The sequence below is a fragment of the Amblyomma maculatum genome, chromosome 2, assembly GCF_055883805.1.
Source record: "Amblyomma maculatum isolate TAMU_Amacu chromosome 2, ASM5588380v1, whole genome shotgun sequence".
In the NCBI taxonomy this organism is placed as follows: Eukaryota; Metazoa; Arthropoda; class Arachnida; order Ixodida; family Ixodidae; genus Amblyomma; species Amblyomma maculatum.
In genome coordinates, this window is record NC_139345.1 from 16,207,281 (window position 1) to 16,234,521 (window position 27,241).

The 27,241-nt window shown below is 45.3% G+C and overlaps 1 protein-coding gene across 1 annotated transcript in view; it reads left to right on the top strand.

Annotated features, from left to right (window-relative positions):
• The window catches only part of LOC146198034 (uncharacterized), a 60,364-nt gene that overhangs the window by 9,888 nt on the left and 23,235 nt on the right, over positions 1–27,241 (top strand). Inside the window, exons 10-21 of the mRNA XM_084591838.1 lie at positions 3,735–3,862; positions 4,153–4,392; positions 4,920–5,030; positions 5,945–6,077; positions 8,356–8,522; positions 8,809–9,012; positions 10,205–10,303; positions 10,971–11,301; positions 20,484–20,638; positions 22,932–23,132; positions 24,196–24,297; positions 26,040–26,187. Of these exons, the coding sequence (XP_084447964.1) occupies positions 3,735–3,862; positions 4,153–4,392; positions 4,920–5,030; positions 5,945–6,077; positions 8,356–8,522; positions 8,809–9,012; positions 10,205–10,303; positions 10,971–11,301; positions 20,484–20,638; positions 22,932–23,132; positions 24,196–24,297; positions 26,040–26,187 (2,019 nt within the window). The remainder of the gene's footprint in view (positions 1–3,734; positions 3,863–4,152; positions 4,393–4,919; positions 5,031–5,944; positions 6,078–8,355; positions 8,523–8,808; positions 9,013–10,204; positions 10,304–10,970; positions 11,302–20,483; positions 20,639–22,931; positions 23,133–24,195; positions 24,298–26,039; positions 26,188–27,241) is intronic.

Below are 27,241 nucleotides of genomic sequence, written 5' to 3' on the forward strand. Positions count from 1 at the left end.
CGTTTTGAAATGAGGCAGAGTGCGGCCACAGCACCATGGTTGTCGCAGGACGAAGCGGACGTGGCGGTTCTGAAAGTGGAACGCCTGCGTGTGGTCCTTGTGCCAGGGTACCACGACTTGGAGCTGCCACTCATAGATCAGCCGTTCCTCATATCATCTGCCAAAAGGACGGCGGCACTCGAAACTTTTTACAACCTCATACGTACGCTGCGAGCCCAATACTGGTCGACGACGAACCTGACCTGGTTCCGTCAGCCACTCCTGCCGTCGGAAAGCGTGTTCCAGGTTGGCTTCTCTTACGACCCGTCCCTCAACCTGGTGTCCCTGTCGCCCGCCACAGTCGCCTTCGTGGTTGGCATCTCGCGCCGTCTCGACCACACCGCGGTGCCTTTCTTCCTGGGCCAGCTGCTCCGAGGCATGTTTTCGGTCATGGACGTGCGGGGTAGTACCGTCGACGCGGAGAGAGAGTTTCGTACCTGGTGGTCCTCGACTTCGGAAGACCGCTTCCTGGGCAGAGCCAAATGCTTGCAGGCAAGGTCACAAGTTATAAATCGGGACCTGTAGATAATCGATGCTACTGTTGTTGCTATACACTGCTAGTAAATGAAGCACATAGGTAGCTAAGCGTAGCAGGGGGCGGCAGAAATTTAGGTGGGCGGATGAGATTAAGAAGTTCGCAGGGATCAAGTGGATGCAGCTAGCACAGAACCGGGTTAAGTGGAGAAATATGGGAGAGGCATTTGCCCTGCAGTGGGTATAATCAGGCTAATGATGATGATGATGATGATGATGATGATGATGATGATGATGATGATGATGATGATGATGATAGGTAGCTAAAGTTTACAACCATTTAATAGACTAGTAAATTTGTATCCGAAACGTTGTGTATATCATTGACGTAGGTCGCCAGGAGTGACAACATCCAGACATCGTATCTGTGTTGGAGTTAAGTTCGCATTACCTGGTCCAGTTATCTTTTGCTCGGCTGTTTCGCTTGCGTACAAACGCGTCCAATCGCTATAAAAACTGACATCAGACGAAATCCCACAGATTTGATTAAAAGATGAAAAAAAAAAAAAAAGGAGCAGTGGGGCGTCTATAGTGATGCTTACGGCTTAAAAGTTGTCTCGTTGGTAGTATTCCGAAGTCGTCCTGAACGCTTCGGTTTGATAATTCCAGAAAGCCACACCTATACCCAAACGGTACCGTATACCAAAGTGAAGTATACCTGATACTAAACTGCTCTGCGGTAGTAAATGCCGAAACTGCACTGCATGTGCGTGGCTAGCCGGGATGTATCCGCGTTTCATCGATATTGGAAGAACGCTGCAAACGACGAGGTTGTGCTCACCATAAGGCCACAAATTGCTACGCCTGCGCCGTGCGACGAAGCGCAGTTTCTTCAGTCGACTCCTCAGCATATCATGCAAGAATAGTTAGTGCATGTGCCGAAACCCAGTAGCATCTTCTTTTTAAGCAGACATCAGAAAATACAATGACCATGCTCTGCAAAAAGAAAAAATTTAGTCTACCATTATGAGCACACACGAAAACTTTGCCCGCTTCTTAACTGCAGTGACCGTACCCGCAGTATGGCAGACACCTATCAGGATTGTGATGCGCGATTCCTACTGCAGGGCAGCTTCGGAAACGCGGCCCGTCGCTTTATCAAAGACGGTCTGGCCACCTCGGCGTTTCTCGAGGAGAATGTGATGGACGGGGCGCTGTTGCGGCCTCTGTACAACGTCTACTCGCGCCTCGTTAAGAAGGGCGAGGAGAGCGCGGCCATTGCGGGTCAGCCGCGCTCGCTCACGTTTCGGCGGCTCTTCTTTATCAACTGGGCCACCGCATTGTGCGAGCCTCCGCAAGCGGCCGACGTGTCACGCAAAAGGCTTCGCTACAAGATCAGCGTACCGGCGAGACTTCGCGTCAATGTAGCACTGTCGAGGTTCCTGCCATTCGCTGAGGCCTTCGGGTGCCCGTCGGGTTCCCGGATGAATCCCGCCAGGACGTGCTCCTTCTGGTGATGCGCCCTTATAGGTCGTGGCTTGTCCCGTCAGGTTACGGGCGATTTTTGCTCTAAAGAGAAATTTACAGTTAATAAAGAAAGCACGATAATGTGCTCGAGTAGCGACGAGTATACTGCTCGTTCGACTTGCATACAGGTGGATTAATTTTGCTGCAGCATCTTCTGTGACTAACTATACGCATTAGCATAGCCTGCCGTTCAAGCGCGTGTCTAAATGTGATGGTTCGTTATGTATTGCCTGTGCACTGGCAAATGTTCCCTCTATTTTATATCATTTTTTTTATTTTAGTATGATGCTAAAACGGTGAATCATGTTTATTACATTGCCTGTTACTTCCCAACAACGCTTTTCCTACATCGAAAAAATGTTGAATTGCAGCATAAAACATATATTTATTGCTACTCAAACTAGGTGGCAGCTAATATTTGAGCGAGCGTAGTGCAGAATCAAATTTCGAAGGATCAATGCAAGCATGAACTAAATGCCTGTATTTATCGTTCACGAGGAGGAGCAGAGGAGAGGAAAAAAGAGGAGAGGAGGAGAAAACACATTTACAGCTCTTGGGCAGAGCTTTAGTGTCCACGCACATCCTTCTGTCGCGCGTACTCCAGGTGGCCGAAATTTCCGGAGTCCTCCACTATGGCGTCTCTCTTAGCCTTAGTCGCTTTCTGACTCTCAAGCCTATAAACCTAACCAGACCTTCAAACGAAGAACGCCATTCTCGAAATTTCCGCTGCTTTCGATTTCTTAAAAAAGTAAACCTCCTAAACAAACTCTGAATTACTTATAAAAAGGAACTGTCCTGCCCTTAGTTTTGCGCATGATGTCCTTAGTTGCCCATGTGCCACAAGACTCAACAGAGTACAACGCAACGGCTGATGACTATCACCACCACTCAAACTCCCTAGAGGCTCTATTCAATCATAAAATTCTGCCGTGCATGTACTCGTTGTATAGTAATGCGGACGACGCGCTGCCAGCTACCACTTAGAGCATATTGTAAATGCGAAGCAACTTCCTTTGGTCGTCTCCTACGAAACGGGCACTATATGCAACAAAGGAAAGTGGAATCCGTTCGTTCTCGGAGTTTGATGCGATGTGTGTAACGTCTACGAAGTCGTATAGAAGACGTTAAACAAGTATTTTGTACGTACGTACGTATCTCTTCCGTGTCTTCGTCCAAGTTTTGGCGCTAACTTCTATACCGCGGACAATTAAGTAGCCAGAAAACACGTTCTGTTGTGCTAAGGGCCAAAACGAAGTTTTAATGCCCGAGGTGTCTTCTATTAATATATATGCTGAATAATTCGGGAAGCAGTGGTAAGCCTAAACAGTGTCCCAAAGGAATATGAACGCGTTTAATGTTAATCAAGACTTCTGATTTCGAATATTTTGGCTGAAAATACTTTTGAACGCCACCACGTCGCCAAATGAGTACAGCCAATTCCCAATACTGGACATTTGTACCATTTTTCATATCGGGAGATTATCGTCACCCACTTGGTTCAAATCGCACTGATTGCTAGTGATAAAGGTAATGGTGGTACTGGAAGTGTCTGATTTTTATTGCACAAGGCGCGTAAGAAACATTTTGTTGGCAGTTTGGTGCGCCCTTTCTTCATGTGCGCAGCTTCTGTGTGTGGCCGTGTTCTCTTTAAACCTGTTTTAAAACTCTTGTCCACACCGCGTCCGACCGCGAAGGGCTGGAGGTGAACTCTGCTAACATCCGCAAGTGGATCGACGAACAAGACCTGCAGAAACTCGAGGGCGCTGTCTTCGAAGGCTACGGCGAACGGCTCGCCCAGGAGTCCTCCGCTCGGAACGAACAGGTAGGGGAGGCATGATTGGATCTTCTTATTGGCACGTATGAGTGCCATGTGCTCTAGCAGATGGCCAGTTCTAACAAGGACTTTGCCTGCAAGTTGAAAGCTGCTCCTCTGCACTCGTAGTGCCGAAGAACGTTTAAATGAAAACGTCAAAGTTCTGTAATGAAGGTCCCATTTACTTTAGTAAGGCGAGAGACTTTATTGGCTCATGCTGTCGTCAGAGTGCATGCGTGCGCGCCCAAATTTACAAACTCCGGATGTTTGCGCTGAATCCGCTTTGTTTCTCGCTCAAGGTCGAGCAGTACCTGAGGCGGGACGTCCCGCGCCTGCTGGAGCGCATTCAGGCCATCCATCGGGCTGTGTCCGAGGACGACGTTCGGACGCTCGAGAGTGAACTAAAGAGCTCCGACTACGCTCTGGCTCGCGACCACCTTGGAATGACACCGTTGCACCGTGCTGTCGTTTTGGGCCGACACGACGTAGTGCGGCTACTTGTCGACCGCTTCCCCGAGACCATCAATTCCAGGGACAGGGTGAGTACTGGAAAGTGCTGCGGAAGGGAGACTCCGCTGTACAGATATCACTTGAGAGAAAGAAAGGAGAAACTCCGCTGAAAGACTCAAAGATGAGTTCACTGTAAGTTATGAATTTCATCATTCCGAAAGACGAATCGTTTAATAAGTTAAATTAGCAGAAGTCCTCAAAGTTTATGCGGCCACAGAGATGACCGTAGTTTCTGTAATTCGCAAGCATCGAATTTTGCTCTCACTGCCTGCAAGATATCTCGAATGACGCGAACCTGTTTCGTCGGGAATTTGTAGTTTTGCCAATCTACGTTTCTTTTGAGGGATGCGTCTCAAGAAATGTCCGGAGAAGACGCCAGACAGGTGCTGAAATTTTGAGCCGTACTACGGGAATGCAGGCGTAGTTAAGTGGCACGCGAACTCGCAACTGTTCGGCTCTGTGTCAGACAAGTAAACTGATCAGATGTTCTATTCAGATATTCGAATGGCAAGGCTTTAACTCTCTAATCGTTTGCCGCGGTCTTCCATCGCCGCAGGAAGGACGCACTGCGCTGCATTACGCGGCAGCCGCTTCCAGGAGGAGTGGTCGCGCAGACATGTACAGGCTGCTGCTGCAGAACGGCTCGGACCCGAGGATCAGGGACAACGCAAGTATTCAGAGTCCTGAAACGCAGCTGTGTTATAATTCTTGAAATACACTATAAAATGCAGTGAACGATTCGAGAACAAAAGTCGGGATTCTTGCACGGAATTGTAGCTCTCCACATATCGAGCAGAGCTACTTAGGGCAGACTGTGGTCAAACTACTTGCTTTTCATACGCTTTTGTTATAAATCAAAGTGCCGAAAGTGAATTACAGTTATCGCGTTACATTAGAAAATGGCGTCAGATGCATAATGAGAATCGAAATATTTTTTGTTTGCATGCCATGAATATCTAAACGTGGGTGATGTTAAAAAAAAAAAATCCTGATGTACTTCGTTAAACTAAATTCGACGTAAGTGCGCTAACGCATTCGTTTTGCTTAACTTTGCGTACTTTCGTCATTATTGTTTATTGTCCTTCTTGGGTAGAATCTGTGGTTGTTTTTAGGGCGATAAATATTATTGAAGCGGAGGAATCGCGTAAGAATACGTACTCTAGACTTCGCTTTGCTAGCAATGAGCACCATATTAAAGACTTGTTACGTGCGTCTTTCGTTATATTCACGCCTTTCTGTATTTGCCACCTTTCCCCTACGAGAAAAATGAAGATATTTCTCTTTATTTCGCCCTCTGTCTACCGTGGCAGATGTTTTTTCCATTTCTTAACACCCTCAAGGCGAAGCCCCGCCCCGCGAAGCTTTAGCCACAGACAAGACGGCTTTTTTCGGGGCGTTAATTAGGAGCTAATCCACTAAAATGCCATTTGAGTTCCGCGGGTTACATATGGGTTATACATGGATTACATATGGGTCGGTGGCCCTTCCTTGTTTCGGCTGATATAGTTTCACATTATGGTTGCGTTAGTCGCGAGCACACTTTGCATCCCATTGATGTGTGTGTGTCTGTCATATGCGCAGCGAGGCAAGTCGTCCGAGTTCTACAAGACGCACCACCTGCCGCTGGCCCCCGAGGTGGCGCAGATGAGCAGCAGCGCTAGGACGAAAGCCAGGAGTCGCTCTGAACCACCGGGATCTAAACCGCGAAAAAACTGTTAGTAGTTGTCTTCTGGTCAACGTAAATATAGCGCAGTGCACCCACATCAAGTTCATTACTGCGACGCACAGACTTTGTAAGCGTGTAGAAGAGCAATTGGGATTTCCAAAGTTGTTGAGCGGGCACCGGACATTGTGCGGCGCCCGCGGTCCGGAAAAGGTAGCAGGCAATACTTTAATTTTGCCGTAGCATTACGCACTCATTTACCGTCGTCACGGTTGGGTAGACAGTATATGTAGGCTATTTTTTTTAACACGAATAGCAGTAACGGATGAGTCAAGGGTAATGCATATTGCGTCAAAGGTAGTGAGGTTTTCGTCAAACTGAAATAATATATACATGGTAGAGCCCCACTTAACGGGCATACAGGCATGACACATTGCGCAGATCGGTACAGAAGGCATGCATGTGCCCAGTTGCCTCTGAGTTCTTTTCTCTCTGTAAATTACTGCAAAGCAATGTCGGCTTTTTATTGAAATTGAGTACATAGTCGCCAGTACCTATACGGGGTGTCATAGCTAAATGTAACAAAGCTAGTAAAAAAACTCTTCGTGAAACAAACTGAGGTCTGCTGAGAGTCGCATGGCCTAATTGGCAGTATTTTTTCTCGAAAGTTTAGCATTAGTGAAGACTAATTAGCTTTTTTACGTATTGACTTCGGGAACGAGATGTTAATTCAAAAGCTACAGAGGGATGTTGTAAAACAGTTGCAAAAAAATGTTCACTCAGAGCAACCGTTTTTGGAAAGTGCTTAATTGTTTTTGCCTGTTTCTTACTAGCTTAAAAATTTGCCGTATTTTCGTGACTCTAAGCATCCTCACAAGTTTGCAAAACAAATTTTGGAAAAAGTTGGACTGCGAATCTAAGCACTCCCTTTTTGGCGAGGAAGAGAGAATAGAAAAGGCTTCGAGCGCGCTTGCTCGCTCAGTCTAGCCGGAGGCGTTGGAGACCCAAGGTGGTGCGGTGTCCGCTGCGCGATCTCCACTTCTTGTGTTGTTGCCTTCTGACACTACACGACAGCCGGCGGTGCAGGGCACCAAAAGCTGGCCGAAAGCGACCCCATGGTTACTCTATTAGCGGGTTGTCACGTGAACCAGGAATCGGCGGCCATTCAGCGGATCTCGGAAGGTTTCGCAGATATCGCGGGCCCGCGTTGCATTGTTTCATATGAACTGTTTGGCATCCGTGACGGAAGTCGGAATGATCTTTTAGTAGGCTGCCACTGCTTGAACTTCAAGCTCACTGCAATCGCGTTGGCGGAAGATGTTTGCCAAATTTGTTTGTCAAATAAATTGTTATTGCTCGCGCCCGTTTCGTCAAAATATCGATTCGAAGACATAGGGAAAGTGGGGTAATCTAGATTTATTTAAAATCTAAGCAACCCCTCCCCCTCACCTTGGGCAGGCTATCGCGAGAAAAGGGAGTACTTAAAATCGAATAAATACGGTAATTCGCTCAATAATGGCTTCCACGTGTGAGATGCGCGACTTAAGCTTCCCAAGAAGCGCTCTCCTCGGAAAAAAAATGTTCTTTTACACTGAGCGAGAGTTATGTGCTCACGTGATTGCCTTCTTACAGTAAATAAAGCTGCGCAAGTGGTACTTTGCGGCCAACGTTGCAGGAAGTATTTCTTCTTCAATACGACCTACAACTTCTGAATTGACAGTTAACATCTAAAGCGAACAAATTAAATGTTACCTAATTGCTGTGATTGCATCCTCGAGGCACTGCAGATGAAGTTATGTGATGTTAGGAAGATAGTGAGAGACCGGAAAGCGTGGCGTGACATGGTCCATAGGGTCACGAAGAGTCGGACAACACTGAACGACTGAACTGAATTGGTTGTTACTAAACAATTACTTTGGGGAACGAAAAAATACTGCAGCCATAGCCAGGAAACTGCAACGTGGCCCACATTAGGGCGCTCGGCCTTTCTTTAAAGCGTTGCTTACGTTTAGCTGGGACATGCGGGGCTTATTCCATAAGCATCCGTTATCCATTCTTCGTTCCGCATATGCATTTGGTTGTCTGGCTATACCTGCCAGAAATCATTTAGCTTTCTGGCAGAGTTGTGGGTTCGTGCCGTTAGACTCTCAGTACATTTCAGGAAAGAAGGCCAGTTTTTTTTTTTTCTAGTTCTCTTTTGAAAAAATGTAATGGCTTTTGCAGTGGTGTACTGGCATGCTCTCCACCTAACTGGTGTCAGTCATTCCTTTCCATGCTATTTGTCCATTCCTCGGTTTCCCTCGCGTTCCTTTCATCTCGCACATCGCAGCGTACGCGTCCACAGTGAAGAACGAGAAGCTGACGGCTGCACTACAAAAGGGCGATCCTTCCGAGATTCGCGAGCTTGTCCTGGAAGGGCACGGCAGACACCTGCTGGGCCGCACCAGTTGGAACGAAGAGGTGCGACAACTGCTCAAGGGCTTGCCGCAGTTCCTGGTGAGTGCTGCTGTTCTGAGAGTCCGTAAGCATGCAGGGTGCTACTTACCTCCGGCTGTCGCCAGTTTTGGACATGTGTGCAGTGAATATGTAGCGACAATTAACTGTCCATACATGCCTCAGAGCAAAGTAGTGTCGCGCTTTGACTTTTAATCTGTTGCCGTTTAGCCCGGACACTTAAGTGATTGCAGTTTACTGGGGCCGTCTGCCGCCTAAAAACACATTTATTCAGCGATTTGGTCACACAGTCGCAGAGTATGGTTTAAGGTCCATCTTTTCACTGCAGCACCAGGTGCATGCCACTCACGAGGCCATCTCGAGGGCAGACCTAACGCGTCTCAAGGAGCTGGCCGCTTCGGATGCCCAACTACTGCGGGCTCGCAACGACCTCGGAACTCACCCGATTCACGCGGCTATCGAAGCTAGAAACTTGGAGGCCGCGAAGCTCATACTGGATGCCTTCCCGGCTGCAATAAACCTCAAAGCACCGGTGAGCCGTAACAAGATTATCCCCTTTCTTTTTCGTATCATGCATCGCAGCCCAAAGTCCTCAACTTGAGGCTCTGCAGCTGAAAGGATTTTCTCTCGCTCCATCTTTTCCACACAAACCTTCTTTAAGTCATATGGCTGCGCTTGGATGGATGCGAATGAGTAATTACTTCCTTATTACAAACCTACTCCACATTGGGGGATTTTCCTGCATATAAAAAAAAAAAAACCTTATTTGTTTATCATATTTTCTTTAAACACATTCCTCACCTTGTGACCACTTATAGAATGGACAATGGTTTCTTTAAGCCATTACCAAGACCAGAATTTTCTTTATGTTCAGCTTGGCTTTCTATCTCTTACTTTCCTTAAGACAGCTGTATTGTGTTTCCTATTTATTTTATTTTTACTTGCTATATTGGTTCGATCCTCATCAAGATTGAAGTTTACGTACACTACAATCAAATTGTGTGTAAACAAAGGCCAGAGGGAGTAAGTCAATTTGAAATAGCATGTTATATGAAATGGCGCTTTAAATATGCTGTATAAAGGGTTGCAAATTGCTCTCGAGATTCTGCAGTGACAGCCTAGTTTGGGGAATATTCTAATCGGATGCCTAACGTGAAAAAGGGAGCATTTGAAGCAATCCTTAAAAGATATTCTTATTCGGGCGTGTTTGTTATATTATTAAAACTTACGCTTGTATTTGCTTCATTTATGTATAGTTCTTTGCTCCCCTGAACTAAAGAACTTAGGGAACAGAAGGAGAGAACTTTTTATTTTTTTTTTTCATTTCTCCTCTCACAAAGAAGCACTTATGTTTTGCATAAAAAGAAGTGACAGAATCCAACCGTCGATATCGATAAAAAATAAGGCGTGACGCCCATCTCTGTACCTGTCCAAGTTAAGAGCTTTGCCAGTAGGGTATGGGCCTCATATTTCATATGCATGCACAAGTATGGGCTGTACAGGCCGACTCCTTATGGTATGTGTATCATATGGCATATGCGCACACAAGCATAGATTGTAAGGGCACTTCATAGGCTGTTAATTTTTTTTTTTTTTTTTGTCAGTAAAAGCCTGTCTTAGGACGCACCTGATCAGTCACAATTTTTCGTTTCCAATCCCAGTTTTGTCCTGTTAAAATTTGAAGTCATAATATCACGCCGAATAACAGTACCACCTTTTTGCAGCATGGCCGGAATCCATTGCATTTAGCTGCACTTCGAAGGGATCACCAAATGTACAAGTTCCTTGTGGAAAACGGAGCAGATCCAAAGGCGCTGGACCAGGTGAGAAGATTCTGTCATGAAACCGCTTTGCGGTGCTGGCCAGGATTAAAAGTAAAATTATTTGAATAATCTGGACTTACGGTAGTAACTCTGACGCCACAGCCATGCAGTGCATCCACTACGTGTGTTCTTCGTTACTTTTTATATCATGTGATGTGCAGTTTAAATCAAACTGTTTAAAGTGGCAAAAGCGTAGTGTAGAAATAATTGGCAGGGCAGATAAGGAGCCATTAACACGGTTCTACAACATCACATATTATTTCATGATACATGTAATCTACATCAAGATGGAACGCTGTAATGATTATTGATAACATATTTACATATTTCTATATCTGATCGCAGTAAACAGTTACATGGCAGACAAGTATGTTGTGACTGCTACGTTTTACAAGTAGAAAGGTTCAAGATAGTAAAAAGAAAACAGTTCGTAAATCTCTCAGCAAAAAAAAAAAACAACAATACTCTTATTTTTTTTCTACAAGTGCACTACATAATTAGTACGTTTATATTAGCATAAGTGGAATGAGGTGCCATTTTAAAAGGATGTCATTGAAATGTTGGCCAGTTAAGGCATTCATCTCTCGATATCCCTGCTGGCTCCAGCATTTCCTGCCAAGCTTTCACTGCCGTTCCCCAATCTGTCATTTTTCCGCCTTTTTTTCAGAAAGGCAAGACGGCGGAGTACTACCTGAAGAGCAGCAGGAAACGGCGGTCAAGATCGACGGCATCGACGCATGACGACACGTCGCGCGAGCGTTCGTCCTCGGTACGGGACACAGTGCCTACGAGCGTCGAAGCGGCCGCGCGCACAACCGAGCTCGAAACCATTACGGTTCCCGCTGACAAAGGTACACTCGACGGTGCAGCCGGCGACTCTGTCGACGGCAGGGGGAAAGACCAAAGTTCCGGCGTCGCGAAGGGAGCTGAAGGCCAGGAGGAAGCGACAGAGGCCGGGGGTAGCGAAACTGGCCAGAGCGGCTCAAGCGACGGCGGAGGTAAGGACTCCGATGCGTCAGCGTCGGCTTCAGAAAGCGATGTTACCGCGGTCAAAAATGAGGGCCAGGGCGCAGTCGAAGCCGTGGCCGATGGCCAAGAGCTGATACCCCTGGAAGCTGCCGGTGCCCACGAGAATAAAGCTAGCAACGGCGGTAACGAGCAAGACTTTCCGGAGGCGGGCGCTGCCGGCGCCTCCCCCAACTCGCAGCTTACTGCCACTGAGTCTAGTGAGGGCAGTGGTCTTAAAGCGATTAACGGTGAACGAATGAAGGAAGAGAATCCGCTTGCCTCTGATGATGTTCAAGGAGGAAGACCTCAAGATGAGGACCCTGTCGCAAATGATGGAAACGAAAGCCTCGCGGGTGCTGCTGAGAGTTTTGGGCCCAGGGAGAAGCATAATGCTGACGCCGTCGATCACAATGACACGGCCAATCTGCAAAAACCTGAGAGCAGGCCTGCTGCTGGTGACTGTGTTAATGATACACAAAGGACAACCGCTAGCAACACAGAAGCTGGAGAGAAGAAAAACGGAGGTAAGGTGCCTGGAAGTGGACAATTTCAGCGGATGAGAAAAGGCATGGATAATCAGGAAGTTCAATACGAAATTACTTTAGAACGGGAAAAGGGAGAGGAAATGTGCGGTCAAGACCCTAGTGGCGAAAAAAGCGAAGGTTTAAAGCTACGCGACAAGAATACCAAGTCTCAGGCAACCCCAGATGCTGAGACCGCCAACGCACCTCGGGAACCTGACGTCGATTTACAGATCAAAGGTGCTACATTGGCTCGAAAAGACGTTTCGCAAGCAGCAAACAATGACGCCAAGATCTCCACGAATAAAAGTGATGAAACAGACGCGTCGCTAGGTGCAACGAGCCGTATCGAAGGCATTAATGCAGCCAACTTCACGGGACAATCGAAACAAAAACCAAACGATGCGGAGGGAAAGAACCCGAGCTACGGCGAAGCTGATCATTCCCAAGAGATCTTTCAGGGGCAGTCCGACCCTGCTTCTGCGAAATCAGGCAGCGACGAGGAGAAAATTAAGAAATCCACACACAAGGAATGTATCAGCAATGAATGCGGCACAGGCAATGAGCTTTCTCATGCGGAGTTTAATGCCAAAGGCACCTTGCAACTTGGAGACCAGAGTATAAGAAATCCGAGTCTAAAAACAGACGAAACATCTACAGCCAGCAACTCGCAGCAAGACACCTCTTTTCCGCAAGATGAAACTGTTGGACGAATCGGAAATAGTTCAGACGCACAGTCTGGTACCAAACAAAAGAAGCGCGACGATCAATGCTCCGAGGCTGTGTCCGGGTCAGATCGAACGCTCAGAAATGAGAAGGAAGACACCGACTTAAACGCTCAGGACAGAACCGAAGAAGACGGGACAAATTCATCCATTACTGGCAACGACGATGACACAGGAAAGATTGTTGAGAACAAGGCCTACAAAAATCGTGTTCCCGAGGGTAAAGGCGCCGACGAAAATAATGCGAAGCTTGACGAAAAACATGAAGAGTCTTTTATGAGTGGAAATAAAGCAACCCCAGTTTCAAGCAATAATTCCCCATTGAAAAACACTCTCAATGAAACACAGCGTGCGTCGTACCCTAAACTAAATGTTAAGTCCGGCGCAGCAGAAAAAGTCAAGAACGGTGGCCAACATACTCGAAGGAGCAGAAGTGTGCTTTCACTTAAAGATAGATTGGTGAAGACATTTTCTCAAAACTCGCTTAATATCGATGAAAATACAATGTTAAAAGCCGCTGAAGAGAGCTTGCCTATAGCGCAGAAAAATAGATCGAGTGACGGTATGAGTCACAGTCTCAAGAGCAACATGACGTCACTGTGCGATAAAAAACCTAAACCTGATTCTGCAGCAGGAAACGTTCCTGATCAATCGACCACTAAAAAAGCCGAAACAAACGCAGATGAAGGGAAGAAAATCGCGAATAACAGTGCTACAAATATGGTTGTGAGCAACGCCATCGATAGAGGCGTTTCCAATGACCTACACAAGCCACAAAAAGCTACAGAAACGAAATACGAAAGTGATGCAAACAAGAAGCAAGATATCAAGCTGACAGCGTCCGAAAGGTCTGACACTGGGATCAGCGACTCACAGCAACTCCCAAGCCCGAACGTGGCTGCTTTCAATGAGACCAAGGAGCAAGTGCTACGAGCTCAAGGTTTCGGAGGAGATGACAGGTATAGTGACCATGCTGGCGATAATCATGCATCACAAGATGCAGCACAAGATTCGTATATCACTCCATCAAGTGAAGCAATGAAACCTTGTGAAGACGAAATTCAACGCTTGGACCAGAAATCAAATACATCTAGGCAGGGCACAAAAAAAGCTGGTGAGCAATCATCACTTCAGAGTCAGAGTGTACAAGGACGCCCTGAAGAACAAGCAACTATTACTGCTAGTTCAACGTCGAAAGACACAAGTAGCTCTACGAGTAACATGGCTACAAAAGAAGAACCTGAGATGAGTGTTGGCAGCAGCCAAGGCGCGCTCAAAGACATGGCAAAGTACAATGCAGAGGTGGCTACCGACTCATTCCAGAACCTGGAGCCACGTCAGAGGAGCGCGGAGAAGCGTCCAAACAATAAGGGGAGTAAGCTGTCAAGTAGCACGTCGGCGCAACTGGGTAAGTATATGCATACACTGCCTCGTTCGAGCTGACACGTGCGCACCCAGCTGCTTGGCAGACACACCATGCGCATGCGCAGACAACACCGGGAGCGCTACATCGATCTCACTTCCGGTGCAGATATCATAAACATCTCACCCCATCTACCATGAACACTGGCCCACTGAAATGGAGAGTGCCTGCAAGAACGGAGTGCTACATCCTCTCATGCTCCACCATACACCCATCACGATAGGCCTTTGTTCCACGCCTCCATCCTGTCATGCTTTTCGCAATGCAATCGTCACCCGTTATTCATTCGCGTCGCTTTTTCGTTGGCTATCAAGGCCGCCATTTGAACCGCGTCACTTTTCCTTTTGTTCGGCTTACTGACCTGCTATATGTTCACGGGACGGCACAGGACAGAGAACAGTTCTATGGGAGAATTGTGAGAGGACCGTCAGGGAACAGGAATTTGAGTACCCTGTGTCGTCCAGTTTGTGCGTTGAAGGACAATGCTAAGAATATCAACCGATAAGTCCACCTATAAGTTCTGCAAGATATTTACAAACACGGAGCACGTTGCACTCGCTGAATTTCACCATTTCCCCAACCTCAGCAGTGAAGAACGCTTTGAGGGCATGTTCTTCTACCTGAGACTTGTGAGGAATGTCTGTGTGCGTGAGGCGCTAATCTTGCAGTGACTTTCATAGCCAGTAACCTGTAGTGTATATTACAAGCGGAGCTATATTAGTGCAGCAGCTTGAGTCTTGAAAAAGCTGGCATCCAGTGTTGCTAGTTTTACTTCTGTAACTCCCTCTATATTCGCTTAAGCGTTGCTAGCGCCAACAAAAAAGAAAAAAAAGATACCGGGCTTCCTAGCTAAAGGCAACGAAACCTTCTTGCTACAGGCAACTAAACTTTTGTAAAGGTGGGCGTCCTAGCTTGGTGATGCCAACTGACGTCTGCTGAAAGTGCGTGGCTTAGACTGCGGTATTTGTCTTGCTTTTTAAGCGTAACAAACTAATCAGGACTTTAAGCTAACTTAATTACTGTCCTCAAGAACAAAGTGCCGTTTGAGAAGTTGTAGATGGTCTTGAAAATCAGCTAGCTGAAATGTGTGCAAGTTATCGTTTATGTAAAAAAACTTTTCTTTAATGTTTGTTTGCGTGACGAGTGAAGAAAGCGCTAAAATACGAGACCAAAACGCAAAAATCAGACAGTGCTGTCCTGAGCTTTACAATGTTACCATTCGCAACACTTCCCATTGGTAAATGTGTCAAAAAACAGCGGTCCAAATCGGCAAAAATACGGGTGTTTATGAATGTGGAGATGGTCGTGGTAACTAAAATAAACTGCGTCAGATTTCCAAACTTGGAGGCTCTTAATAAACACATAAGCGCTTGGCAACAAAATCAGTTAGACAGACGCATAAAAAAATAATATACATAACATACTAACAGATAAATTAGGAGTTAAAAGAAGCAAAAAAATTAACGCTTTTCAGAAAATTGTTAGCGAAAATAGGACATGACTTGTATTGGCAACCTCGAGATGGATCCATCGTCCGTAAGTGCCCGTATAGTGGCTGCTAAAACTAGTCCCTGTTTGCAGCCGAGTTTCCCGACTCGTAAAAGCAGTGCTATCCTGGGCCTCCTCAGACTGTCACATTACCTGTTGCAGTGTGATCATCTGTATGTGCTTCATCTAATGATGCATTACAATGTGTTTAAGGGCACCATCGATAACTAATGTAAGAACACACTGGCAAAGCTGCCGTTGTTAAACTTAATATATAGGGCTTGTATATAGGGCTTAATTGTAGGGCTTGTGTATATACGTCTTTGCCAAAAATAACCAGGCTGCTCCGAAGGCTGCGGGAACATGCGCGCGGCGGCGTTGCACTCGCTGGCGTTTGCCGGCGCTCGTCAGCTGCCAGGTTACAGTAGCTGACGTAACTGCGCACCCTCAATCTCGCTCTTTGGATGATAAAAACTATGCGCGTATGTTTGCGTGCTGCGTCCTCACGTGTGCAGAGCACGTTTGGGTCGAGCGAGGACAACAGTGTTATTCAAGCTTTTAAGGCGAAATGCTTTCTTAATTCATCGGCTGCTGATATGTTCACAACAAGCGTTCGCACCTGTCTCCACCGGGAATTGAAACACTATCCCTCCTATCCCAAGCCGAACGCGCAAGCGAGTACACCACGCCGGGCTCGTGAGAAACCTATCGTAATTCTACGATAGTAGCGATAACAATCGCCATGCATTTAGAGATAATGGTAATGGGGATTGTAGCGATGATAATGACGGATCATTAAGTTGATAATAAGGCTGTAGCGATAGTGATAATGACAATAGTAGGGATGACAACGACTACGCAGGCAGTGAAAACAGTCAGTGGCTTTCGCTATTCCCACTCCTAAGCAGACTTATGCATAGCCCTGTAGTTTTTGCCAGCTGCACTGACGCGGATATAATTCGCATTTTTCGCTATAATGTTACGAAGTAGAGTTCAGGAAAGCCAGGAAAAGGAACAAAGAAGAGGAGTTCAAGGGGTGCTCGTTCCGTCATGCCTTGTCTGGTGGTGCCTGTGTTACTGTCCCACTGGTTGTGTGAACCTGGCCTTTCAAACCTGCCAGAAAGTCTTCTTGATCACGTTGCGGGCGTGACAATATAATTATGAGTGCTTATGTTCTATACACCGCTTCTGTAACGCACCAGCAAAATAGCGCTTTTCTGTCTGTTTGATATCTCTGTAAATAAAGGAATATAGTGGATTCCGAATTGTGGATACGCTTTTTGCAGGGTGTCTCGCGTACTCACTCTCACTTTATCCGGCTCAAGTACAAAGATATGAGGAAGATTGTTAGCCCTTTCAAGCCCACTTACATACCTCTTCTTTATTTCCAAAGCATGTCTGTTACCCCTTTGGTTACGCTGTGTATAAATCAGTGCAGTGATTGTTTTTGGTAATTTCTTGCATTTGCTTGTGGGCGAGTTTTTGCTTAGAAACAAGCTGTAGTAAAGCCTTCATCACGCACAGCAATTATGTACATAAGTTTATATTTTTTAACACAAAAGCCCCTTCATTTCTCTGCAACACTTTCGCAAACATAGCGCTTTTGTCCCCAAACTCACGGTGTTAGAACTACCACTTACTTTTGTGTTCAATATTTTGTTTTGTGCTATTCTGCTGGTGCGTTTCAGCAGCGGTGTATAGAAGGTAAGTACACATAAATATGCAGTGAGAAACGCGACTTACATTCGCTTTAGGCATTTGTCGAAAAGATCAAATAACACCGCTGCGATACTGAACGCCCTTGTTCGGCGCAACCGTGTTCCGCACACGTGCAAACGCAGCCCACGTATCATATGCGCACCTAGTTTTTATCATCCAAAGAGCGAGAGTGAGTGCAATGTGACGCCATCTGCTGCACCCTAAAATCGCGTCTGTTCACGCGGCCTTCGGAGAAGCCTAGTTACTTTCTGCAAGGGCGGTACTTCCCAGTTTGAACTGCAAGGAGAAAAACAATAAATGCGCGTCAAATTCATTTTTAAAGATTTGACTTAAAAAAAAAAAAAAAAAGATGTCAATCGTCTTTGACATTTATTACGGGGGTTGTGAATTTTGAAGCATAGATTCATGAACTCAGGCAAGCCGTTGCTGATTGGGCGGCTGCACCTCGTAGGCAATCTCTGTCAGCTGCAATAGGTTTTTCTACTGCAAGTTAGGACATCGACAAATTTTGCTGTTGTAACAAACAATATATAATCTCGAAACTAGGCAAAAGCGGCACTAGTGTCCTCCTCTGGCATCCACGGCGGACAAGGGGCAGTTCCATCACTAGCGCTAGAACTCATAATGCACTGTCCTCTCGTTGAATTCATAGTGCAATCAAAAACGGCAACCAAGTTTTTAGGACTAAACTCCAATTCACGCTATGGCCTGAAGGCCCGGTCATTTCATTCTGGACATTTTTATTTTTGTTACGACTTCCCGACTTCCATCCACTGATAGCGCTTAATACAACAATACGTGCGTTCACTATTACTATGGTATATTCTTGTTTAAAAGACTCCAAGATGAACTTTAAATCTTTTTTCATCGCATACGAGCATCATATGGTTAATCTAATAAGAATATATCTAGAAATTAATATTTCCCAAAGAAGGAATGACGAGAGTTACGTTATGAAGTAATCACAAAAAAAAAAAGAAAGATAGAATATTTAGAACGCAAAAGTCAAAAAGTGCAACCTGCAAGGCGCCGTTTGTTTATACGTAGTAACCTAAAAATTTGCTCCACAAAAGATTGCACCCGCTAGCGCAGGTTAAATCGGCTTTAAACTTTTCCAGTGCAAGTGTTTCGTTTCGTGGGTTCTGTGTGGTCGTCTCTACAGAAGGTAATAAAATGCTCATATGAAAAGTGTCAGGCAAGAGACAAGATCTCTATAGTGCCATTCACCGTTTGCTTAGAGGACGTACTCAAAGACCTGGATTCGAAACAGTTAAGTGTAGGGGTAATGCGATACCTTAGTAGCGTGTAATTCACTAGTGACATTGCCTTGCTAAAAAACTCGAGGTACGAATTGCAGAGAATAAATAATAGCCTAGGCAGGAAAAGCAGGACAGTAGTTCTGAATATAAATATGCAGATGACTAAGGTAATGTTCAAGGGCCGCAGAAAAGAACTAGAGTTTGCGATAGATGGCAAGGCCCTGGAAGTGGTAACGTGATATGTTTACTTAGGACAGGTAATAGCTGCAAATTCCGACCGCGAACTTAGTAGAAACGAGGATACCAAAACGGGTTCAACTTGAGAATGCATAGATGTGGAACAGATAGTCAAAGATGTGGCGTTATTTAAGAGACAGAAGTCGGGCCTAATGGGTCAAAGAACAAATTTTGGTTTTGAGATTTTCGCCGAAATTAAGAGGAAATGGGCATGTAATGTAAAGACAAAAGTGATGGTCGCTAAGGGCAATTGACCAGATTCCAAAGAAACGCAAGCATAGCAGGGGGAGGCAGGAAATTTGGTGGGCTGAGGAGATAGTAAGTTTTCATAGATCAAGTGGGTGCAGCTAACACAGGACCGATATGGGAAAGGTCTTTCCTCTACTGCAGGTGTAATAAAGCTGATGTTTATTTTTCTTTTAAATTTTCTATCCCCGAAACTATTAGTCCGGAAAGACGCAATAAACAAGCGATAATAATAGTGTCATAAAAGCACTGTGGTTTTTTAGTCTTTGCCACGAGAAATGGAGTAGCATCAACGACGCCCTGTTTCCATCACCATCAGGGCAGACGTCACGCGCAACTCCGCTTTCAGGCGACATCAGCATGCGCGCTTTATCACCAGCAATCTAAGCCACGTAGCACGTCAGCCTGTTGCAACACCTTATGTGTACATTCGTGTACGTTTGTCAAGTTCGTGTAAGTGCGCCTTGTTCAATTGTTTCAGTGCTTCATATCTTTGTTCTTTGCATTATCACCGCAGTCCTTTAGTTTGTTACTTCATTTGACTGAGAAGAGTGGAGGATGTCTCTGCTGTTTTTATTTTTTTTAATTTGGTAGCTCTTTTTATATACGGAATACATTCAGTTAACGGGACCGGGCAAAGAGAACTTCATCGAATATGAAACTCCTCTAATAGAATTTGTTAGCGAAATAGTCAACTTGACAGTGGAACCAACTGCTATATTTGCAGTGAGGCGCGGAATAGATCCACAACTTTGTTTTGAGAAAGCAGCGCATACTTTCTATTACTACTTTCTGTATATTTTTTTAAGGCGGAGCATTAATTTATTGCCTTAGGCTTAGGGGCAGATTTATTAAAGCAGCCAAGTACACTCTTATTTTTTCTAACAGAGTTTCAGGTTTAATAGACTTAAAGATGTGTTTCTTCGTTTTTATTTTCTTGTTGAAGCCTAAATGGGGGGGGGGGGGGGGGGGGGGGCAATGCCGAAAGGTAACTTCACGCCCGCTTCCTTCATGTCCTCATCGTCAGAGCGAAGGATGCAGTGTCCACAACCAGGATATGGTAATTGGGACTTGGGGTGAAACAGAGGAGAGATTAAAGATTGGTATATTTCCCAGTATTGAGCACCTAGCACATACCATGTTTGTTATTCCTATGACGATTTACCAAGACGTTTATCCTCGCGCTGGCTGCAGTGAAACGCTTCTTGCTCACCGTAATTTTTTTTTTTTTTTTTGGGATGACTTCTACGTACTGCGCAAAAGATTTTATTACGGGCTCGATACTTCTTCTTCTTGTTCGAATGCCAGCCATCGGGTGCCGTATCATCGCTTTTGGCAAACAGCGCAGAACAACAGCGAACCGAAGAAACAAAAGGACACAATACAGTTTCTTGACGAACATTTGTCTATCTCCGTGCTACCTAGCTTTTCTCTGATACCCTGTCCATCTTTCTAGCGCAGATATTTATCTAGTACACAATAAATGTGCGCTGTTTGCCAAGCATGGGTTTTCCCAGCTGTTCCGCAAGTTAAGTGAACCTCAATCTATTTCAGACCGCTTGAACGAGTTGATCGACGTTTGGATCAAGGAAGGAGACTTGCTGCGCCTTGAGCACGTGGTCATCGCAGGACAGGGAGAGCGGCTCTTGAACAAGACCTCGGAAGACAAGCAAGTCCAAGAGTTTCTGGGACTTGTTCCGGCTTATATGGTGAGAATCAGCATAAGGCGCATGGGTTTTTTGCGCACACATGCAAAGCTAGCCAGCACACGCCAAACAGACCCTGAGCAAAGATCAAGGGTTTATCATTAGTTTTTAAATTACGCTAATAACGCTGTTATAAAGTCCTAATACCACTGCATCCACTCACGGAGAAACTTGAACGGCTGATCACGATAAATCATAATTTCTGGCCAAGGACATCAGCATCTCGCCGCGCCATGCCGCTCCGTTTCTAAATAATAACGCACATTCATATTTTTCCCCTCTTTCTCCTTCATTCATTGTTTCTCTTTGTTCCGTCGTCTCTCTATCCCCTCACCCTTTCCACCGAAGTGTGTTCTGCGAGCATTCGTCTGCTGGCGTCCGTTGGCATGTCTTCTTTTACACCTGAATTCTCTCGCTGCGGGATATATAGCAATATCAATGTTGAGAAAACGTATACACTTCCTGTGGGCAACAAGTTGCGTTATTTTCAATCATTAGAGAGCTTCTTTCAATACCTTCTCTTCATAAACATTCCGTTTGTGGTCCTAGGCGATGTGAACATCAACTTACTCTTCGACCACTCTACGACGAATATAATACCAATGAATTTGTCAGCATTGTTTCTTCCTACGAACGAATGAACACTGAAACGGCCACACTGTTAGACGTTTGTATCATTAAACGTATTTATTCGAAACCATTGCTTGTTATACCCAGGTGTGATATCAGTGACCATTTACCTGTATTCTGTTTTCTGTCTGTTAAAGAAAAGACGCATTTTTGGCATTGAAAAAAATAAACTACTGAGGTAGAAAAATTCTTTAGGCTACACTATTCGAATTTAAAGCAGTAATTGACCGCCAAAGCTGGGACAGTGTATACAAAAATCAAGAAGTTGGTATGGCTTAATGCTGTCTAGAAAGCTATAATAAAGCCTTCCATTTACATGCAAAAAAAAAAAAGCTTCTCAATAAATGTAAAAATTTTGAATGACCATATCACTCTATGATTCTACCCAAAGAAAAAATAAAATGTATAATGAATTTATCCGCACTAGTTATATATCGCTGTTCATTTAATCCAAGGCATTCAGAAATAAATTAGTGACGTTAAATACGCCAAACCAACTACTATAGCCAGCGTTTCTGAAAAATGCGTGGTGATTACGGAAACTTAAACAGCTTTTTTATTGTTAGCAGCTTGCTGTTTAATATCGATAAAATATATTACACACGACGGTAAGCTTTGTGGTTTGGACGAAGCAGCAGCTATGGATTATCTTTTTGTGAGTGTGACTAATTCTATTGGGGACGGAGCTTACTGACATTTTACATACCAAAGGTTCATTACATCCATATCCAATTTATTGGCCCTTACACCAACGACACCGATGGCGATAGCCAACAAATACATTAAAAAAAAACGCATCCACCTGATATGATGACATAAAAGCTATCCTATAAGATGTGGGTCCGCGTCCATATGTAAAGTTCTGGCTCACAACATAAGCCTCACGTTCCCACTGACGACCGAAACGAAATTTCTAGATCTAAAATTATATATATATATATATATATATATATATATATATATATATATATATATATATATATATATTTGTTTTATCGAAAATATTTGAAGGAGTGATCAAGGAGCAAAACAGCGCAAACTTCACAATGGACAGAGAAGGGCAGACGAGACACAGGCGTTTGGCGCCTGTGTCTCGTCTGCCCTTCTCTGTCCATTGTGAAGTTTGCGCTGTTTTGCTCTGTGATGAACCAACTAGCTCGAGATGTTTTCTTCGAGTGATCAAGGGCAGGGAACAAAAGTTATTTGCTAACATTTAACATCATAATTTGTTCGCTGTACGGATTTGTGAGGAACATATTATCAGATAACGCGCTGCTAACAATTGGGCAAAATTATTCGCAATATTGACGCAAGAAAATATAGGCTTTATTTCTGTCTAAATAAAAAAAAAAAAAAACAAGTGGACTGTGGCGTCACGACCAGTCAGGCCAATCTTGAGTCGGCTCTGACGATCGTATGAGTGCTTTCGCACTAAAAGATTTGACATCAAACAATAGCAATGCAATGCTGCGCAGTCTGTCGCAAATGCGTGCCAGCCGCGAGAGACCACTGTCAAAGTACGCATTTTGATATTTTATAGAGTGTATATATATCCGAACGATAATCTTTATTGCCACTTTAATATCGCAAATAATCTAAGACTTCGAGTGAGCTGGCAACTTCGAAATGACAACACTCAGTTTTCTCTACCATTCTCCGGACGCAGGAACGCATCCGCACAGTTCACGAGGCGGTAGTAAGCGGCAACCTAGCCCAAGTGCGCCAGGTGTTGACGCGCAAGCGATTCGCTCTGAGCCGCGACCGCTTCGGTGCCAGCCCCCTGCACCTGGCTGTCCTACACGGACACACGGACGTGCTCAATTACATCATCGAGCGGTTCCCCGAGACATTGGACGGGCCGGACAACGTAAGCAACATCAGCGCCATGCTTTTCATCCACCAAAGGCATCTGGGGGCCATAAAAAGTTCATTTTCGGGCGCCTGCGCTGAGCTTTCTGTGGAGATAACTGTCATTTTAGAATACAAACTTCATATGTCGTCTGACGTGATCTTGCTGACATTCTAACGCCGTGCAGCTGACAGTGCGTGAAAAATGTACCCAGAAAAAAGCACTGACACGTGTACAAGAGTCGTTGCTTGCCTGCCGCACGTGTCAGAAAGAATTCTTTCTTCACTAGCAATTGCGCCGGCCTCTTTCACGTATCTCCATTCCCGATGGCAAAATCTCTGACTGTTTACTGACATCAACTTATTACGACGCATACGACTTGCGAAAAGTTCGAAAAACTTGAATAGCAACACTGGATGAGCTGCATCGAAATGTAAATACACTGCTCGAGAGACTAAGTTCGGGAAGCGAAAGAGGGTGGGAAAGAGTTCAGTATTGCATGCATGTAAGCTGTTGTTTGCCTGGAATTTCGGGTCACGTTCGCTGCGATTTCTTGAAATTAAGGATAAGCGCCAAGGCATATACGAGAGGTTCATTGCCCCAAAATTAAATTTGTGTCACTTCTACACAGATTTTTTTTTTTTTTTTGGGGGGGGGGTTTAAAAACGTCTTGTGGTGTTGCAGCAGGACAATAAAGCATTTTAGAGCAGCCCAGCAAGCAATGTCGAGGTGTTTAGTCAAGCTGTACTAAAACTATGCCCAGTTTTCGATGGTTCAGTACCTCGGCCATCCCCGACAGCATTGAACAGTACTCTAGGATTGACACCACTGCATTGTCATTGGAGACCACAGAATTTCTGCTCAGTCACTTACAACAGCTTCCTTTGTTACGTCTCGTCTTGAAACATTCGGATGTGAGCACTCAAAAGATGTTATTATAAGACCACACGCCCAGAGTCAGCAACCAAGCCGGCTTTGTGAGAAATAGGAAATCCGTAATAGTTCTGATAGCAAGTCTTGTGTTGAACATTGAGCGTACGTGGCTTTCGGGTGATCATGTTGTGATTTGATGCGTTCGCAGGAAGGGCGGACGCCGTTGCATTATGCTGCCGTCGTGCTCGAGGCTCAAAATTACTTCGACATCCTGAAGAAGGCTGGCGCTGACGAAGCCATCAAGGACAAGGTACGAAACTGTCGTGCAGTCCTCGGGTTGACGAGAGGAATTAATCTGAATTCGCTGCTGAGAAACACTATACTCAAAGCAGAAACGTGGATAGGAATACCACGGGACCTCATCAGAAACTCAGGTTGGTTGGCATAAAGTTGACGCTTTTCTTGCGTTTTTTAGTGGAGAAGCTCTACCACTGCATGCACAACTCTGAGTTTCGCCTTCCTCTGACTAAGTAACCTTGAAACCAGGCCAACGTCGAACTAAGGCCAGTTAATGGGAAAGGAAAGTCGCCGTAACTATCACACATTTCCGTGAACATCTGAACCACGCCTATGAGAAGTGAGAAAGGGTGAGAGTGAAAGAAGAAAGAGAAAAAGGGTCGCTGTAGTGGAGGGATACGGAATAATTTCGGCCGTCTGGAGATCTTTAACGTACACAGGCGTCGCTATGTACACGGGCGCTTTTACGTATCGCCTCTACAGAAATGCGACCGCCACAGTCGGGTTCTAACCCGGGTACTTCTCCTCAGTAGCGGTGCAACTTAACCGCTGAGCCACTGCTCCGGGTGCGTTCGCTCGTCACAACCAGGTTTGAGTAGGGTTCAACTTCCGTCATTTTTCTTGAACTTCGGATCTTTCCAAAATGCTGCATGTGCCACGGCCCTAGCCAGCGCCATTCAGTTTGTCTTGATTAATCATATTACAGAAAGAAAACATAGGCATAATTTAAGATTTGCTGTAAATGAGCTGGTGTATTCTCGAAATAGACAGCATGGACGAAAGTCTCACTCTTACTGACGCCTTAATTAAGTGGGAAAAGTAACAAAAAGAGTAGAGAATGTCCTGACATCCTGCTGAATGCATTCTGTCATCATGCAGTGTAAACAGTATAAGGAAGCGACTCAAGAATCGACGACAACTGTCAGCAGTAAATGAACGCATTCACTTATTACGTATTAACGGAGCGTATTAAAGGAACTTATCGCCATCTATTGTTGTGTATTAGTGGCATTCATGATGGGCCTTTATGAGCAAGAAGTTTATGAGCGAAAGAGCGAAAGAGCAAGAGGAAATTCAGACCGTTTCAAGTTTTTCCGTCTCTTCATTCTCATTGGTTTGGTTTGGTTTGGTTTGGTTTGTGGGGTTTAACGTCCCAAAGCAACTCAGGCTATGAGACACCGTAGTGGAAGACTCCGGAAATTTCGACCACCTGGGGTTCTTTAACGTGCACTGACATCGCACAGCACACGGGCGCCTTGCTTTTCGCCTCAACCGAAAAGCGGCCGCCGAGGCCGGGATTCGATCCCGCGACCTTGGGAACAGTAGTCGAGAGCAGTAACAACTGCGCCACCCCGGCGGGGCATTTTCGCGAAATGCAGATTTGTGGAGCATAGTGCAGACTAAGCAAACTGCTCATGTTTACGCTGAAAATGCACCTATGCATACATTTACCACTAGCTCATGTCTGGGCTGAGAATCTGCATACAAGAAATACAAAAATATACACGAATATGAGGATATACGGAAATACAGGATGCAAAGGTCCCAGCTGTGCGATCTACCAGCGAATCTATACTCTGTATGATGTAACCGCAAAAGCAAACCACCTAATAAGATCAGGCGTGAGCTTAAATAGATTTCCTCACCGCCCATTTTCTGTTGCTTTTAGCTGGTCAATTACGTTGGCGACAAAGTTTCATATTACTGCCGCAGGGAATACGATGAGCATGCTGTTAACCATAGTTGCCATTGCAGATGGGGCACACGCCCGAATACTACCTCAAGAACGCAAAGGAGCTGAGCATCAGAGAACTGCTGGCGAACTATCAGACGGCGGCGGACGACGACAAGTCGGCCAAGGCGGATGTATGGCAGAGGCCCTCTACGCCCGCGGAAAACGCCGGTGAGGCAGTCACCTCTACACGCTTTTGCGCAGGCAATTAAACTAAAAATTTACGGCAAAAATAAGTGGCGCACGTTTTGCGCACTTACAACTCGAAAACGTCATTACTCTCAAGCGGCAGAACATGTTTTAAAATAATTTTTCTACCTTTGGTAAGTGCACGTTTTCTTCACCCGCTAAGAGGCACATTACAAAGCACTATGAAGTGAAAGTCAGGAAGTCAGGAACGGGGTGGAGTGCATGGCAAATATAAGCGGGATCGAAACCTATAGTTCTGCAATGAACTCAAGCTGGCCGCCGATAATAGCGACCCGCGACGAAATAGTGAAGAATATCAAAGTGCATCCCTTGGGGTTCTATGTGAAGAAACGATTATTCCGGCTCCGCCGCATTCGCAATTAAGATGCAAGTCGGTCTTCTGCCTGCTTTCTCGGCGTTGTGTCCTCTTTTTTCTCTCTGTTTGTTTAGCTGGCTGCGGAAACGCGAAATATGCAGCATAACTTTTGCATTGGAAACTGCCGGGGTTGATAAAAATTCGTTTAAGAAACTCTCCGGTAACTCGTCCGGTCATATATAGTGACCGACGTTTCCCGCAATACAAGGTAACGCGGTGCTCTTTCTGCTCAGTCAGAGGCTCCCATTGTTTGTTTGCAATGGACCGAGCATGATCTATTATGCCAGCCATGTTCATCAAATTCACGTCCGATGTGACCGCCGTGACAAAGGGGAACCCACACGCCCGCGCCACCCGCACAGTTGCAATGTGGAATGGTCATTTAGTTCACGAAACCTTTTATAATTATTTGATATTTGTATGTATCTACGTATGTTATTTGGAGGTGCATTTGTCGACGGAAACGACTTAACAGAGCTAACAAGCGGGACGGAAAAGAGAACACAGACATACGCTCTATGTCACTGTACGTTCTTCTCTTCCACCCCACTTATTGGCGCTGCTCAGTCGTTACCACCAAGATGCACCAACCAGCCAGGCTCAGTTTTCTTTTGACAGCACTTGTCACAAACTGCAATGGGTATTACACAAAATAATTTT